This window comes from Cyprinodon tularosa, unplaced genomic scaffold (genome assembly GCF_016077235.1).
Source record: "Cyprinodon tularosa strain WSP-4 unplaced genomic scaffold, ASM1607723v1 ctg1254, whole genome shotgun sequence".
NCBI lineage: Eukaryota > Metazoa > Chordata > Actinopteri > Cyprinodontiformes > Cyprinodontidae > Cyprinodon > Cyprinodon tularosa.
The window spans coordinates 3,743-19,561 of NW_024038064.1; the positions used below are offsets into that span (position 1 = coordinate 3,743).

Sequence of the window (15,819 nt, forward strand, 5' to 3'; positions counted from 1 at the left end):
TCTTTGCTAATTTATTAGATTTTGGTCGTGGGCAAGACACTGTCTGGATGGAGTAAAGAGTGGGTAACAGTAGAGAAGCTGCAGAGATGTGTGTTAAACTAAAACTCTGCTTCCTGGTCTGCACCCTGGGTGGTCAGGGTTTTGGAGGACTAATAAATGTGGCCAGATTCCTAGAAAGAAGAGCTGCACCATCCAAAGTGGGATGGATGGCGTCTCTACGAATCAGACCAGGCTTTCCCCAAAAGGATTGCCAATTATTAATGTAGCCCACGTTGTTTTCAGGACACCACCTAGACAACCAGCGGTTGAATGACGACATGCGGCTAAACATGTCATCACTGGTCAGATCAGGGAGGGGACCAGAGAAAATTACGGAGTCCGACATTCTTTTGGCAAACTTACACACCGAAACAACACTAATTTTAGTGACCTCCGATCGGCGTAACCGGGTGTCATTACCACCAACGTGAATAACAATCTTACTGTATTTAACCTTATCCTTAGCCAGTAGTTTCAGGTAGGATTTGATGTCGCCCGTTCTGGCCCCCGGCAAACATTTGACTATGGTCCCTGGTGTCTCTAATGCCACGTTTCTGACTATGGAGCTGCCAAACACCAGAGTGGGCTTCTCAGTGGGTGTGTCACTGAGTGGGGAAAACCGGTTAGAAACGTGAACGGGTTGGTGGTGACCAGTGGGCAGAGATCCACGACTACGCTTTCTGCGTACAGTTACCCAATCGCCTGGCTGCTCAGGCACTTTTGGAGGACAGCTATGTGGGGGGCCTACTTTAACTCCTGGATGTTCAACAGCCTGAAGCCTGGATTCTAACTGTGACACCCTCGCCTCCAAAGCTACTAAAATACTACACTTATTACACATCCCATTATCACTAAAGGAGGCAGAGGAATAACTGAACATCTGACACAGAGAGCAGGAGAGAGGAGAGGAAGAAGGAAGAGTTGGAAAAGAGTCAAGGGAGGGAGAGAGAGAAGCCATAGCAATGCTAAGCTAGCGCTAGCCTAGGCTAGCTACTCCTTGCTATCAGAAATAAAACCGTGTGAAACTGACAAGTGTTCAGTAGAAAAGTGCAGCAGAAGGTGCTATGTTTTAAAGTAGTCAGTTAGAGTTACTCAGATACAGAGATATCACAGAGAAAATAACTTAACTTCAGATGGAGTTCCTCTGGACAGCTGCAACAGCTCCATAACTGATAATGATACGAATGAAAAATTCAGATTCTCACCAAATAGATCAATTATCATCATGAGGAAAAACAGTTAAATGTTTTTACCAACTAAGATGTGATTCCAGGGCTCTATTTATTGGCAACATACTTTAGCTATCTTAATCTTTTCCATGATTTTTCCATTTATTATAATCATTTAACATTTTTCACTGACTTGACTGCAGGCGTGCATTTTTGATATGTATATATATATATATATATATATATATTTTTTTTTTTTTTTTTTTCAATAATTATTTTTATTTTGGTTTCTTAGTTTTAAGCTTTCTTTTTATATATTCACAATTTTAGTTTGTTAGTTTTTAGTCTTTTTACACTCATTAATTTTCCTTTTTTTAAATATCGATTACACAAGGATAATATCCTTTTATAATTGAAAGGGTCGTCTGTTGTTGGAAAATTTAGATTTCTGTTCTATTAAATGTTAATTTATCCAATTTACTCTCTATAAAAGTTTTCACTCAGTCTGTTTTTCTCTAAAGGCCACACATTTCCCTGCAGGATGGTGTCTGTAGACCAGACATAGCTTCTTCACATAACAAGGTTTATTTATAACATGTTACTGTTTAATCAAAGTGTAATTAGTTTCGACTCTGACTACTTTCCATTATTGTCAGTAAGGAGGAATGAACGCTGCTCAGATCAGAACAGGGCTGATTACCGTGCAATAATGATGAACTGTTCTTCATTTGCAAAGATAAAAATAAAGTGCAAACTGAGTGAAATTTACTGATCTCTGTTAATTTAACTAGGGTTAATAGTTGAATACTTAGCATATCAAATACGTAGTTTGTTAAATAGACATTTAGCTTGGTGCTAATTAGAAATGTGTAGTAGATTCTTCCAGATAAACCGGAGCTCAGTTATTCTGATCCTCCATTATGATCACTGACTGCTCTCCATATCAGGTGCTGCTTTTGGCAATGATTCCTTCACTATGTCATGTGTAAAATGAACATTTCCTTTAAGCTGAAGGCTGACATGTTGTGACAGATTTGCACATTTCCACCTGAGTGACATTTCACATGTAAGAGGCTGTGATGGATCCCACGCTGACTGAATGAATGCAGCTTAATCAGGCGTGGCAGAAGGCAGCAGAGCTTTCTGCTTTTCTCCTTCCAAACCAGGATCATCTAAACAATCCTCCAGTTTCACCCAGGAAGCCTGGATCTGCTGCTCAGCCTTCAGATTAGCGGATATACGTACATATAAGGCTCTGCTGGAGGAGAACTACGTCAGGGTTTATGGCAAGCGGGAAAATGAGAGTGTTGCAAGAATGTAAATTCACAGCATAGTGATTTTACAACCTGAGAGGAAACGCCGTACAAGGTGTGTTTAGCAAAGAGGCGTGGACAAGGCTTTATGGCCGGGCTTTAAATGCAGAGAGATGCTCAGGCTCAAAGTTTCCTCACAACCAGGCTGACAGACAGACATGCCGCTGTGGAGGGGACTCAGAGACTCCCCAGAGGAGCGCAACAGGGCCGTGGTGGTGTCTGTGGCCAAGTTTTACCCCGGTGTGGAGTTAGGTAAGAGGCCCGGGGCAGAAAAGGATGCCAAGAGGCTCCACCGCAACCTCAGCAAGCTGGGCTTCAAAGTGGACCTGCACAGCGACCTGAGCGGAGAGGAGATCTACCAGCTGTTCTCTGCAGGTAACAAACCAACATGTGTTCGTCTGGCTCTGCTAAACTCAGACACAGTGGCGGTTCTAGAACAAATGTTCCGGGGGGCCAGGAGGGGGCCAGGAGGGGGCCAGGAGGGGGCCAGCGTGTTTTCATGGGGGCCAGAAAAGCATGAAACAAAAAACAGGGAATTCAAATATTAAGAGAGCTGCACTTTCCATTCAATTAGGTTTAATTAAAATGACATGTCTTCCAACTGAAAATATTTATTTTTGGCTTGAAAATGTTCACTTGAATTATCTTTAAAATCAAAATGATAAATCCCTTAGCATAGAAAAAAATCAACTCAAAAAATGGTAGCCATGTAAATATCTAAAAGATTAAATAAAGCTTTTATTTGGAATATTAGATAAATATACATTCATCATTTAGGAATTTTACATATTTTTAACTTTATTTCAGATTAAAATGACAGTTTTCTGAATTTTCAGAATTAGAAATCAAGAAAAACTGATAAATTCATCTGTAAAAATTTGATTTTTTTTGTTCTGTTTTGAAAAAAAAAACATTTAGCGATGAAAACTGGGATCCTACCACTGAAGCGATCACCTTTTTGGTTTTAAATTATTAGTAAAACAGAATTTGTAAAGAAAAATAATGAAATAGATCCAAAGGAACAATCAGTAACCATGTCTGTTCCAGCGCAGATCAGCATTAGTGTTTCAGGGGCCATAACAAGGGCCAGGACATGATCTGGCCCCCGTCTAGAACCGCTGATGCTCAGACGGCACAGACATGAACACTCCGAATAAACCCAGCTGCACTGGCTGATGGATGGATATATATATATATATATATATATATATATATATATATATATATATATATATATATATATATATATATATATATATATATATATATATATATATATATATATATAGTGTGATTATTTTTATTTGAATGTTTTATTCTATTTTATAAACCTAAAATCTTTAGTCATTCTGTATTTTTAAAACAAGTTTTGAACAGTTAGAGCTGTTTCTATGTCTTTTTATATTTTTATTTTTCACTGTAAAATCTCACTGTTGTGTTTTTAGGTTAAGACTATTTTAATATTTGTCCAGGGACAACAGATAAAAAAAATTGCCTTTTGGCAACTAAATTATTCTAAATCTAAGATCCTTTGGTTTCTGATATTCAAGGTCTGAAAATACTGCGCTTTAATTCAAGAACTAGAGGAATAAAATACATAATGAATAATAAGATAAAGGAGGAAAAAGTTAAAACTAATATTTCAAAACCAAAAACTCTAAAACTAAATATAAAAATAAATGTAAATGAATCAGACTCATTTTCAGGAAGCCGGTTATCTCAGACCTGCAGCAGCGATCTGTAGTATCTAGAGACGATGAATAGAGAGAAAAGACAAAGTAAAAATGAAACTTTCATGTTTTACTTTATTTATTTGTATTTGTTTTTACTTTTTATGTTTTTAAAGTAAAAGTTATGTTCTTTAAAAATCATGTGTCAAATCTGGGATAAATGTATTTTTTAGTTTAGAGAATGAAAATAAAATTGTCTCCAAAGCCCCAAATGACGGAGCTGTTTATGTATTTAGAAAGGAATTGATTGAAAAAAGGGAATGAAGGGAAAATCAGGGGGGGACGCTTATATTAAAGCAGAACTTCTGCAAATAGAACAGATTAAATCTATGATTCTATCTCAATAGAAGATAAAAAAAAGTGCTTCAGCTTTAGTCCTTAACAGTTAAAAAAGGAATGTGAAAATATGAAAATAAGCAGGTTTGTGAGCAAATTAATTCCGTCATAAGAAATAAGATTTAATATAAATTGATTGATAGAAGAGGCCATAAGAGGTCAGGACCAGTTCCACCGGGGCACCAACGCCTCTGGTTTTAGAAGAAAACCAAATAAAAGTTTTGCAGTTTTTTGTTGGGCAGCGATAAAACCCAACATTTAAACCTTGATCATCCATCAGCCTAACCGAATAGATTCCTCTCAAACTTCCAGACCAGCTGATTGGACCTTTTAACCCATTTCTTCCTCAGAACTTCAGGTTCTGAGGAAGCTCCTATTATTTGAAAGCAGGTTTCCCAGTCTTTTTACTGGACGACTTTTCCCTTAGATTGAGCAACACTTAATAAATAAAGCTGAACGTTTCTTTACGACCTTGATAAGGACAAAAGTCAACGTTCAGACGGAGCTTTTTATCACTAATAGATTCAGCTTTACAGCCGTGTGACTGACTGAGGGAAGCAGGAACAACATGTTTCTGTTGGAACCTGTTCACACCTCATGATCAAACCCAGATCTGTAGCTTCGGGGCGGTTCCGCAGAAAGGTGCAGGCGTTTGAGATGTTGGAACATCTTGTTGACTCACATGATCCCTGATTGAGTAACAGGTAGTTAATGAAGCACATGATGACCTGTGTGTGTGTGTGTGTGCTGCAGAGAGCAGGCGGCCTGTGAAGGACTGTTTCCTGGCTGTCCTGTCGTCTCACGGGGAGGAGGGCTGCGTGTTCGGAGCGGATGGGGAACCCGTCCGTCTGTCTCGTATCTTCACATTCTTCGACAATGAATGCATGGAGAAAAAGACCAAACTGTTTCTCATTCAGGTACGTCTTCCTCATACCTTGAAACCTTCCAGAATCTGTGAGGAAATGATTTCCAGAAGCACTGATGGGTGTCCTGTCCATCCTGCAGGCCTGCAGAGGACACCACCTGGATGACGGAGTGGAGGTGGATTCAGCTCAGGAAGAGTCCGACAGCAGCTTCTCTCACTATCTTTCTGTCCCCACGGACACGGCCGTGATGTACGCCACGGCGCCGGGTGAGCTTCCAGCAGCAGCAGAAACAAACACAACCTCAGCTTCATCATCAATGACTTTACAAACCTCAGGGAACAATGGAGAGCCGTTAGGAAAGTTAAGCAGTCTAATATTAGGAGCAATGTTTATGGGTATTTAGTGAGTTTAAAAAAAAGAAAATCAATAATTTACAATAATAATTCACCTATTTACAAAAATCCAGAGTTGGCAAAAGCACTCACTTTCCGTACTTGAGTAAAAGTACAGATACTTGTGTTAAAAAATCCTCTGGTAAAAGTGGAAGTACTGATTAAACTTCTTTACTCAAGTAAAAGTAACAAAGTACAGGCTTGTAAATTTACTTAAAGTATAAAAGTAAAAGTAGAAACCACTTTTTTCATGCCGTTGCCTACATTTTAAATTGAGGTCTGCCAATAGGACTAGATCTCCGTTGTGTTCATTTTCAATCATCTCGTCGTCCATGCTACTATGCTAACGCCACCGCCACCAAGCTGCAATGATTTGCCGCCAATGAATACCGCCGAATCTGTCGATTCATCTTGTAGTGGTGCGTCAAATGCAACGTAGATTCCCATCCAATTAGATTGAATTTGGTATTGATGACGTGAAAAATAATAATGGTAACTCCATTGAAATGATTCAAAACTAAAGTAACGAGACAATTTTTAAAAATGTAAGGAGTAGAAAGTACAGATATTTGTGTAAAAATGTAAGGAGTAGAAGTAAAAAGTCGCCATAAAAATAAGTAGTAAAGTAAAAATATCAGAAAAATCTACTTGAGTACAGTAACGAAGTATTTGTACTTCGTTACTTCCCATCTCTGCAAAAATCTAAGTTGCAAATGCAAACTAAATATTTAGATTTTCAGTAAAAATATTGTTTATTTTCCAAACTAAATATTTTCTATTTTAACTAAATATTTATTTTCCAATCGTCATGGAAAAAAAGTTTAGTCCAGTTAAATAAACGGACATCAATGGATTTCACCCCAGTGCTGGGCACGTTACTTTGAAAAAGTAATTAGTTATAGTTACTAGTTACTTCTCCCAAAATGTAACTGAGTTACTTACTGAGTTACTCCACAATAAAAGTAACTAGTTACTAGTCTAATCATGGGTGTGAAGTTTAACAGGGCATTCAGATCTGATGAGTGAATGAAATTAATAACTGGGGATGTCTGATTCTGAAATCCTGTGTGTTTGGGTTGTTATAGATACTGCAACATCCATCCATCCATCCATCCATCCATCCATCCATCCATCCATCCATCCATCCATCCATCCATCCATCCATCTTTCTCCATATAGGCTAACATTTGATCCTTCACGCTCTCCGTAGTTCCCCTGTGGTGCGAGCACTGGGCGGCAGCATGCGCGTTTCCTGTCACATTTCTATTTAGCACCAAGCTAAATATCTATTTAACTAACTATATATTTGATATGCTGTAGTTGGAAAAAAGTATTCAACTATTCATTCTAGTTAAATAAATGGAGATCGATAGTTTTCACACAGTCGTACCTTTATTTTTATCTTTGCAAAGAGAGAACAGTTCATCATACGGTCCTTATTGGATGGTAATCAGCCCTGTTCTGATCTGGGCAGCGTTCGATCTTCATTACTTGCAACAATGGAAAGTAGTCAGAGTCAAAGCAAATTACACTTTGATTAAACAGTAACATGTTATGAATAAACCTTGTTATGGGAAGAAGCTATGTCTGGTCTACTAACACCATCCTGCAGAGAATGGTGTGGCCTTCAAGTTGAAACAGACTGAGGGAAAACTTTTACAGAGAGTAAATTAAAAAAAATAATATATAATAGAAGAGAAATCTAAATTTTCCCACAACACCAATCTAAACACTTAGTTTGTTAAATAATTATTTAGTTTGGAGCTAAATGTTTAGTTTTCAAATAATTTACTTTGTTAAATAAATAATATTTAGCTCCAATGTTAATATTTAATTTGCAGACTAAATATTTAGCTAATTTGCAAATTCACTTGCCAAAAAGAGGGAGTGAACCACCAAAGTAAAAGCCTGTGAATCTCTGTATAACTCCTACGTCTCATGGGCTTTTACTTTGGTAGTTCACCTCCGCTTTTCGGCATATTAGCTAAATGTTTAGTTTGGAGCTAAATATTTATTTAACTAACTAATTATTATTTTTCAAACTAAATATTTTGCTCCACAGTAAATATTTATTTAACCAACTGATTAGTTTGGAAAATAAATATTTAACTTGCTGATAATTTTCTAAACTGAAAATCTGAATATTTAGTTTGTTTTGTTTTTTTATAATGAATGAATAACATGGAAAAAATAATCCCTATTTTTCTCTTAAAACATGTTAAATAACCATAAATATTGCCCCTAATTTTGATTGTTTAACTTTACAGAGAGATCCCCACAGAGATCAGTGGAGCCCAGTTGTTCAGAGAGGAAATAAAAGGCGTTAAGATGTTGAATAACATGAACCAGTCAGTAAATCCCTTGTCTTTTCCATCAGGTTATGGCGCCTTCATGAACTTCTCTGGATCAGTCTTCCTTCAGACGTTCTGTTCATTACTGGAGGAGGAAGGTCACTGTGAGCTGGAGCTGACCCGGCTGCTGACCCGGCTCTCCCACAGGGTGGCCTACAGCTTCCAGGCCAAAGGGCGGCTGTATGATGGGAAGAAAGAGATGCCGTGCTTGGTGACCCGACTGACCAGAGAAGTGTTCCCGTTTGCGGACTCAGAGGAAGACAGCAAAGCTGGGAAGATATCCGCCACATCCCTGGTCTCCCTGCGGAGTGTCAGAGCACGGATAGCCTCGCTCAGTTAGAGAGCAGCAGGTCTGGGTGGGATCCAGAAATGTTTGATGTTACAGGACTTCATTCAGCACTTCTGCAGAAGTCTGAAGGAAACGCCAAGTTTTTCCTCTACCTAATGCACAATCAGATCGTTAAAGTGTGGAAAAGTTGATGTACTTTATTTAATGTATGTAATGTATGTTTGGTTAATAAAGTAAAATATAAAAGTTTCATTTTTACTTTGTCTTTTGTCTCTATTCACCGTCTCTAGTTACTACAGGTCGCTGCTGCAGGTCTGAGATAACCGGCTTCCCGAAACTGAGTCTGAATCATTTACATTTATTTTTATATTTAGTTTATATTTTTTGGTTTTGAAATGTTACTTTTAACTTTGTCCTCCTTTATTCAATTATTCATTATGTATTTTATTCCTCTGGCTGTTTAGTCTATTTATTTTAGCAGCTGTTTAAAGGCATCCTTTTTTCCAACTTTTGCAACAAAAAAAGATTTTTTGTTGAATTAAGGAGGCAAGTGAGACACTTTGCCAATAGAACAAGAATATTTACATTTAAAATAAGTTAAAAAAAAAACCTATTGCATTGTCTTATTCTAAGTTCATATTATATAATTATCTTATTAAGATGAAAAAAGATTGAAAATACTAATTCCATTGGCAAATAATCTTATCTGCTCAAATTAAGGGTAAATACCCTTAATTGAAGGATTATTTACTTATTTGTAGGTCGTTTTTTCAGTGCGTCCCCTTTGGGAGCAGTGGGCTGCCATTGTGCGGCGCCCAGGGAGCAGGGTGGAGTTAAGGGTCTTGCTCAGGGACCCAGAGTGGCAGTCTGTGGGAGTGGGGCTCAAACTCAGAACCTCAGGATTCCAAGCTCTAGCACTAGGCCGCTGTGCTGCTTTTCTTTTAGCATTAATATTTTGTTTGTGCGACACAGTGAAATATAAACACTTAAATAAAAAAAAAACTGAAAAGCAGAACGGCTAAAGAATGCTAACAGGATAATTAGCTGCTCTCTAAGAGCTCAGCGGTGCTTAATAAATGCCGTCATTGGTGACCAAACAGTTAATGATGTGGAAAGGGTGTGTTTGTGTAAGAAACTCTACAGATTATTGTTCAGCAGCTAAAATAACTTTAAGTATCGCTCTGCCTCAACAGTCACCTGACTCCTATTACCCACAATGCTTTGCGTGAGTGAGGTAAGCAACTTCCTGTCATTAAGGGCAAGCAAACACACGTTCTCAGTGCAAACAGAGGCGATTCTAGAGTCTGTGGGGGCCCCAAGCAAAAAATCCTAGGGGGCCCTCCTGACCAGTGTTCATCACCATTATGTTAGGCTATAAATAATCTGACACCAAAGAAAAATGTATTAAATAAAACTTTTTTTATTCCGTATGTTCTAAACATGAACAACCTTGTTATTTTGGAAAATATAAAAGAATAAAAGTAAAGAATAAACTAATAAATTAAAATAAATGTATAATAAAAAAAAAACAGGAAATTACTTTAAAAACCCAATATAAACTTTGTACAAAATATAAAGTATAGTAAGTGTAGTGAAATTATACTGCTTCCAGAATTGCTGCTTACAGGCCTTGGCTTGTGCAAATGCAGACACTAAGTCCTCCAGATCCAAAGACCTTCACACACTATACTCTATAGAAATAAGCGCCAGTCCTGAAAGTCTCTCTTGAGACATGGAAAATGAATCATTTTCCTTCAGCTTAGTTACATTATTGCTTTCCAATTTGCTGAACGATAGGCCTACAACGTCACCCATTCGCTAGGCTACGTTCATTTTTATTAAGGGATGTCATCCACCTGGGCTGGGCTGGATTTTGACTGGTCAAAGCCAATGTCAATCAACATTCCATCCAATCGGAATTTTTTTAATGCAGTTGTGCATCTCCTCAGTCACTATAGCGTTGCCACTTCATGCTCACCTGTTGCTGTTTATCTACCGGATGTACAGTAGCTGGCTTTCGGGGGCCCCCCAGCGGCTCGGGGCTCCAAGCAGTTGCTTGGTTTGCCTGTTGACAAGGTGCGCCTCTGAGTGCAAATATAGATTCACAAACATAGAATCAAGTTTTACTCTTTGCATAAGTTGATGTAAGGATACTAAGAGGAAAACCTAAAGAAGCCGCTCTCTGTCGTACATCTTAGCATGTTGAGCTACATGCTAGAGAGAAGCTTTAAAGAGTCAGAACGGCTCAAATGTTTGCGTCAGCAGCCAGAAAGGAGATCTGACTTTGCAACAAGACGATGGTCCACATCACAGCTGCTAGTCCACCTTTAAACAGAGAAAAACAAAATTAACCAAAGATGTTAATGTGGCCTAATCAAAGCCCAGATGACATTCAACTGAGATGCATGTAAAATTAAATTAAACTGACCGTTGATGCTTCAGAACCTCCAGTATGGATGAATTAAAATAACCATTTTTCAAAGCTCCTCCTTCGCTAAAAACAAAATATTTTAGCTTCAATGATGAACGAGACTTTTTTAAAGCCAGTTATTCCTGTTGCTGCAGCAAAGGTGTAATTATATTTATGTTTTACTGTGAAGCAGGACGGTGTGAATAGTTATTGCATAAACTGAAGTTATATCTGAAATACTTGCGTGCTACAAAAAATCTGTTCAAATCCAGCAAGGAGGCTCATTTTAATCCATCAAGCAAGTTATCATCTGTCTAATCTGAAGGATTGAGCCATTTTTGCTCCAATCATGGCTTAGACTCCAGACTTTGAGAAAGTCGGGTTCTGTTCACAGATTAAATTTATAAACGTCACATTCGATCACTGTTTTAATGGACGCCTGCGGTTATTAAACAGAAGACAGGTTGGTCTGCTGTTCATAACAACAACAACGTTTGCACATGAATCATAAGCTGAAAAACAAGAATTGTTTAGGATATACAGATAGATAATTTTCCCTTTAAGTTAGGGGAGGGGCAAATCTATGAATTAGTGTTTACGTCAGCCACCGTATCTATTTTTCCTCCACTCTATTTCTGGTTTCAGCTTTTTCTGACCGGTGTTCTGTCAGATGAACATACCCTGTCAGACCAGCATACCCAGAGTCAAGCCACATGTGCAAGACATCAGATTTGCGTTTATCCCTTTAGTTTTGTACCAAAAATAGACTTTAAACTGCCTAAAAAGGTGTCAAATTTTAACATTCATGCCAACATTGAAGGTGATAGCTTAAATGCAGTCTTTAATGCTATCTTAGGCTTGATTGGTTTGTTCAAAATGTGAGTAGTCCCACACATTCTCATCTTCATACTTTGGATTTGCATTTATTCCTTTATTTTTGTACAAAAATTAGACTTTAAACTACCTCAACAGGTGTGTAACCCTTTAGTCATGTACAAAAAAACAACAATTTAAGGTGAGATTGCCAAACGCTTCAAAAAACACCAAAAATTTAATTGTTTTTTTTGGCCATGACCAAAGGGATACACGCCAGTTGAGGTGGTTTCAAGTGTATTTTTTTTACAAAACTAAAGGGTAAACTAAAAGGATAAACGGGTAATAACTCTGGGTATGCTGGTCTGACCGGGTATGATCATCTGACAGAACGTCATTGGTTACCAAATATTAAATGATGTGGAAAGGGTGTGTTTGTGTAAGAAACTCTACAGATTATTGTTCAGCAGCTAAAATAACTTTAAGTATTGCTCTGCCTCAACAGTCACCTGACTCCTTCTACCCACAATGCTTTGCATGAATGAGGTAAGCAACTTCCTGACATTAAGGGCGAGCAAACACACATTCTCAGTGCAAATATAGATTCACAAACATAGAATCAAGTTTTACTCTTTGCATAAGTTGATGTAAGGATACTAAGAGGAAAACCTAAAGAAGCCGCTCTCTGTCGTACATCTTAGCATGTTGAGCTACATGCTAGAGAGAAGCTTTAAAGAGTCAGAACGGCTCAAATGTTTGCGTCAGCAGCCAGAAAGGAGATCTGACTTTGCAACAAGACGATGGTCCACATCACAGCTGCTAGTCCACCTTTAAACAGAGAAAAACAAAATCAACCAAAGATGTTAATGTGGCCTAATCAAAGCCCAGATGACATTTAACTGAGATGCATGTAAAATTACATTAAACTGACCGTTGATGCTTCAGAACCTCCAGTATGGATGAATTAAAATAACCATTTTTCAAATCTCCCTCTTCGCTAAAAACAAAATATTTTAGCTTCAATGATGAACGAGACTTTTTTTAAGCCAGTTATTCCTGTTGCTGCAGCAAAGGTGTAATTATATTTATGTTTTCCTGTGAAGCAGGACGGTGTGAATATTTATTGCATAAACTGAAGTTATATCTGAAATACTTGCGTGCTACAAAAAATCTGTTCAAATCCAGCAAGGAGGCTCATTTTAATCCATCAAGCAAGTTATCATCCATCTAATCTGAAGGATTGAGCCATTTTTGCTCCAATCATGGCTTAGACTCCAGACTTTGAGAAAGTCGGGTTCTGTTCACAGATTAAATTTATAAACGTCACATTCGATCACTGTTTTAATGGACGCCTGCGGTTATTAAACAGAAGACAGGTTGGTCTGCTGTTCATAACAACAACAACGTTTGCACATGAATCATAAGCTGAAAAACAAGAATTGTTTAGGATATACAGATAGATAATTTTCCCTTTAAGTTAGGGGAGGGGCAAATCTATGAATTAGTGTTTACGTCAGCCACCGTATCTATTTTCCTCCACTCTATTTCTGGTTTCAGCTTTTTCTGACCGGTGTTCTGTCAGATGAACATACCCTGTCAGACCAGCATACCCAGAGTCAAGCCACATGTGCAAGACATCAGATTTGCGTTTATCCCTTTAGTTTTGTACGAAGAATAGAGATTAAACTACTTTAATGGGCCTGTATCCCTTTAGACATCCACTAAAAAAACAATTTATGGTGAGATTGCCATACGCTTTAAAAAAACACCAAAAAGTGAGTCATTAAATAGTTTTTTGCACATGACTAAAGGGATACACACCCGTTTCAGTAGTTAATTGTCTAGTTTTTCATACAAAACTACAGGGATAAACAGGTATGGGTATGCTGGTCTGACAGTGTATGCTCATCTGGCAGTTTTAGCTGTTTGTCCCTTTTAACCAGGCGACCCGTTGGCTGGATTCCCAGTGAGAAAATGAAATTGTCTGACAAAATGAAGTGGAAGTATAAGCAGGTTTATTCAGCTTCACAGGGTTCAGCCTCCATCAAACACACAATCTGCCTTAAATAGACACAACAAACACCATAGAAATCCCACAAACTATGTGCATAACTCCCCCTATATTTCCCATGGTCTCTCCCAGAACCTATAAAAGGTGCCTAGACCCCCGGGAAAGCATTTGTCCAAACACCCTGAGGAGAAACACAGAAAGGACAGAAGTCGCTTTCTTAGCACCTCAACACTTCTTCTGCACTCAATTCCAACAGATTTTACACTTACATCAGCTTAAGTTTCGAAACAGTAACCCTTGCTTGCTCTAAACATCAATTCTCTTTTTCACAGACAACCAAACAACTGTGCAGGGCTACATACCAACCATTAAAATACACAATAAATACTTAATATTTTAAAAACCTTGTGTGCAAATTGTTCTTTATGTGCAAATATATGCTTAAAGTGCAGTGTTAAAGTATCCTAGTGCTAACCAAGTTGCTTTGTAATAAAGTGTAAAAGTTCCTTTAACGTACTAGTTATATACATAAAAAGCCGTTTACATAAAAAATAGTCCCAGTAAGGAAGACCTCTTCCTTCCAGTCCCCATAAACCTGAATCAGTCTCTGTTCTAAAGTCTTATTTACTTTCACTTATGAGGTCAGTTGATTTATAACGGATGGACTTTGAGCACTACATTTCCCAGATATTAGCAGACATTCAGTCATCATCCAAAGGAAATATAGTTCCCCATATTACGCTATTCACATGTGTGACTTATATAGTTCACAGCTCAAAAGGTCAGTTTACCTCCGTATCATGAGCATCGTTCACCAAGTATATAAAGTAAGTGCACCCTGTTTCAGGGCTTATTGGGCAGATCTGTTGTTAACTGGGTTCTAAGATGGTTTAAATAAAGTGCAGTCTTTAATGCTACCTCAGGTTTGATTGGTTTGTTCAAAATGTGAGTAGTCCCACACATTCTCATCTTCATACTTTGGATTTACATTCATCCCTTTAGTTTTGTACGAAAAAAAAGACTTTGAACTACCTCAATGCAATGGCGTAGCGACACAACAATAGGCCCGTAAGCAACATTATCTGAGGAAATAATGTTAACAAAGGTAGATATAAAGCTGGGAATACACTGTGTGATTTTTTTACCCTCTTCGGGCCGACTCTCAGCCTGATGGTGCGTCATTGGTGTACATGTGGGGCAGAGATGATTGAAAATGAACACAACGGAGATCTAGTCCTATTGGCAGACATCCATTTAAAATGTAGGCAACGGCATGAAAAAAGTGGTTTCTACTTTTACTTTTATACTTTAAGTAAATTTACAAGCCTGTACTTTGTTACTTTTACTTGAGTAAAGAAGTTTAATCAGTACTTCCACTTTTACCAGAGTATTTTTTAACACAAGTATCTGTACTTTTACTCAAGTACGGAAAGTCAGCACTTTTGCCATCTCTGATGAGGGGCGATCAGCCTCTCCCCAGCAGGAATCGTAAGGTCGGTAAAAAATCAAGCATGTTTGAAATTCTGTCAGTCATCGTAAGGTGGTCGTGGGTAAATTGCTCAGTGTGTTTGCACACTGAGCGATGTGACTTGCCATGTGTTTTGCCTGTGGAGGCCTTGGCTGAAACGGGGGCTGTTGCAGAGATTCCACAGCTGATTCCACATCATCATGTCAAGAAGAAATATGGACACTGGTTCCCAATGTCCAAAATCATGAACAATGATCATGGCATGTGGCACAACTGGAACAATTTAGCATTAGTCTGTGATCTTAAGTTTAACCTGTGCTTTTATTGTGAAATGCCGTGTTTCATGGAAATAAATCAAAATTTCATGCATAATGTTGATTCAATTCGGAGCTCATCCAGGGGATAGTTGATGTGATTTTTATTATTATTTTTTTTTTATTACCATTTTAATTGTACAAACCTGCACTAAAGAAACAATAACCATCCAGTCTATTTGCTGAGTTTTTTTCATGTCAGTGGGGCTTCAGCTTCACGCAGCTGGAGGTCCTCTTACTTGATGATGCAGTCCAGGGTGTAAACAGCATCTGAAATGCAGAGTGGTGAACTGCCTGCAAAGCTGCAGGAAACACCCC

General features: G+C 38.1%; 1 protein-coding gene across 1 annotated transcript; it reads left to right on the top strand.

The window, feature by feature from the left end:
• The first annotated feature begins 2,634 nt into the window (after positions 1-2,634).
• On the top strand, positions 2,635-8,741 carry LOC119777624 (caspase-3-like). The gene is made up of 4 exons (XM_038276583.1): positions 2,635-2,896; positions 5,341-5,504; positions 5,593-5,719; positions 8,223-8,741. Exons 1-4 carry the CDS (start codon positions 2,680-2,682, stop codon positions 8,534-8,536), a joined length of 822 nt encoding a protein of 273 aa, XP_038132511.1. The 5' UTR covers positions 2,635-2,679; the 3' UTR covers positions 8,537-8,741.
• Positions 8,742-15,819: the final 7,078 nt, after the last annotated feature.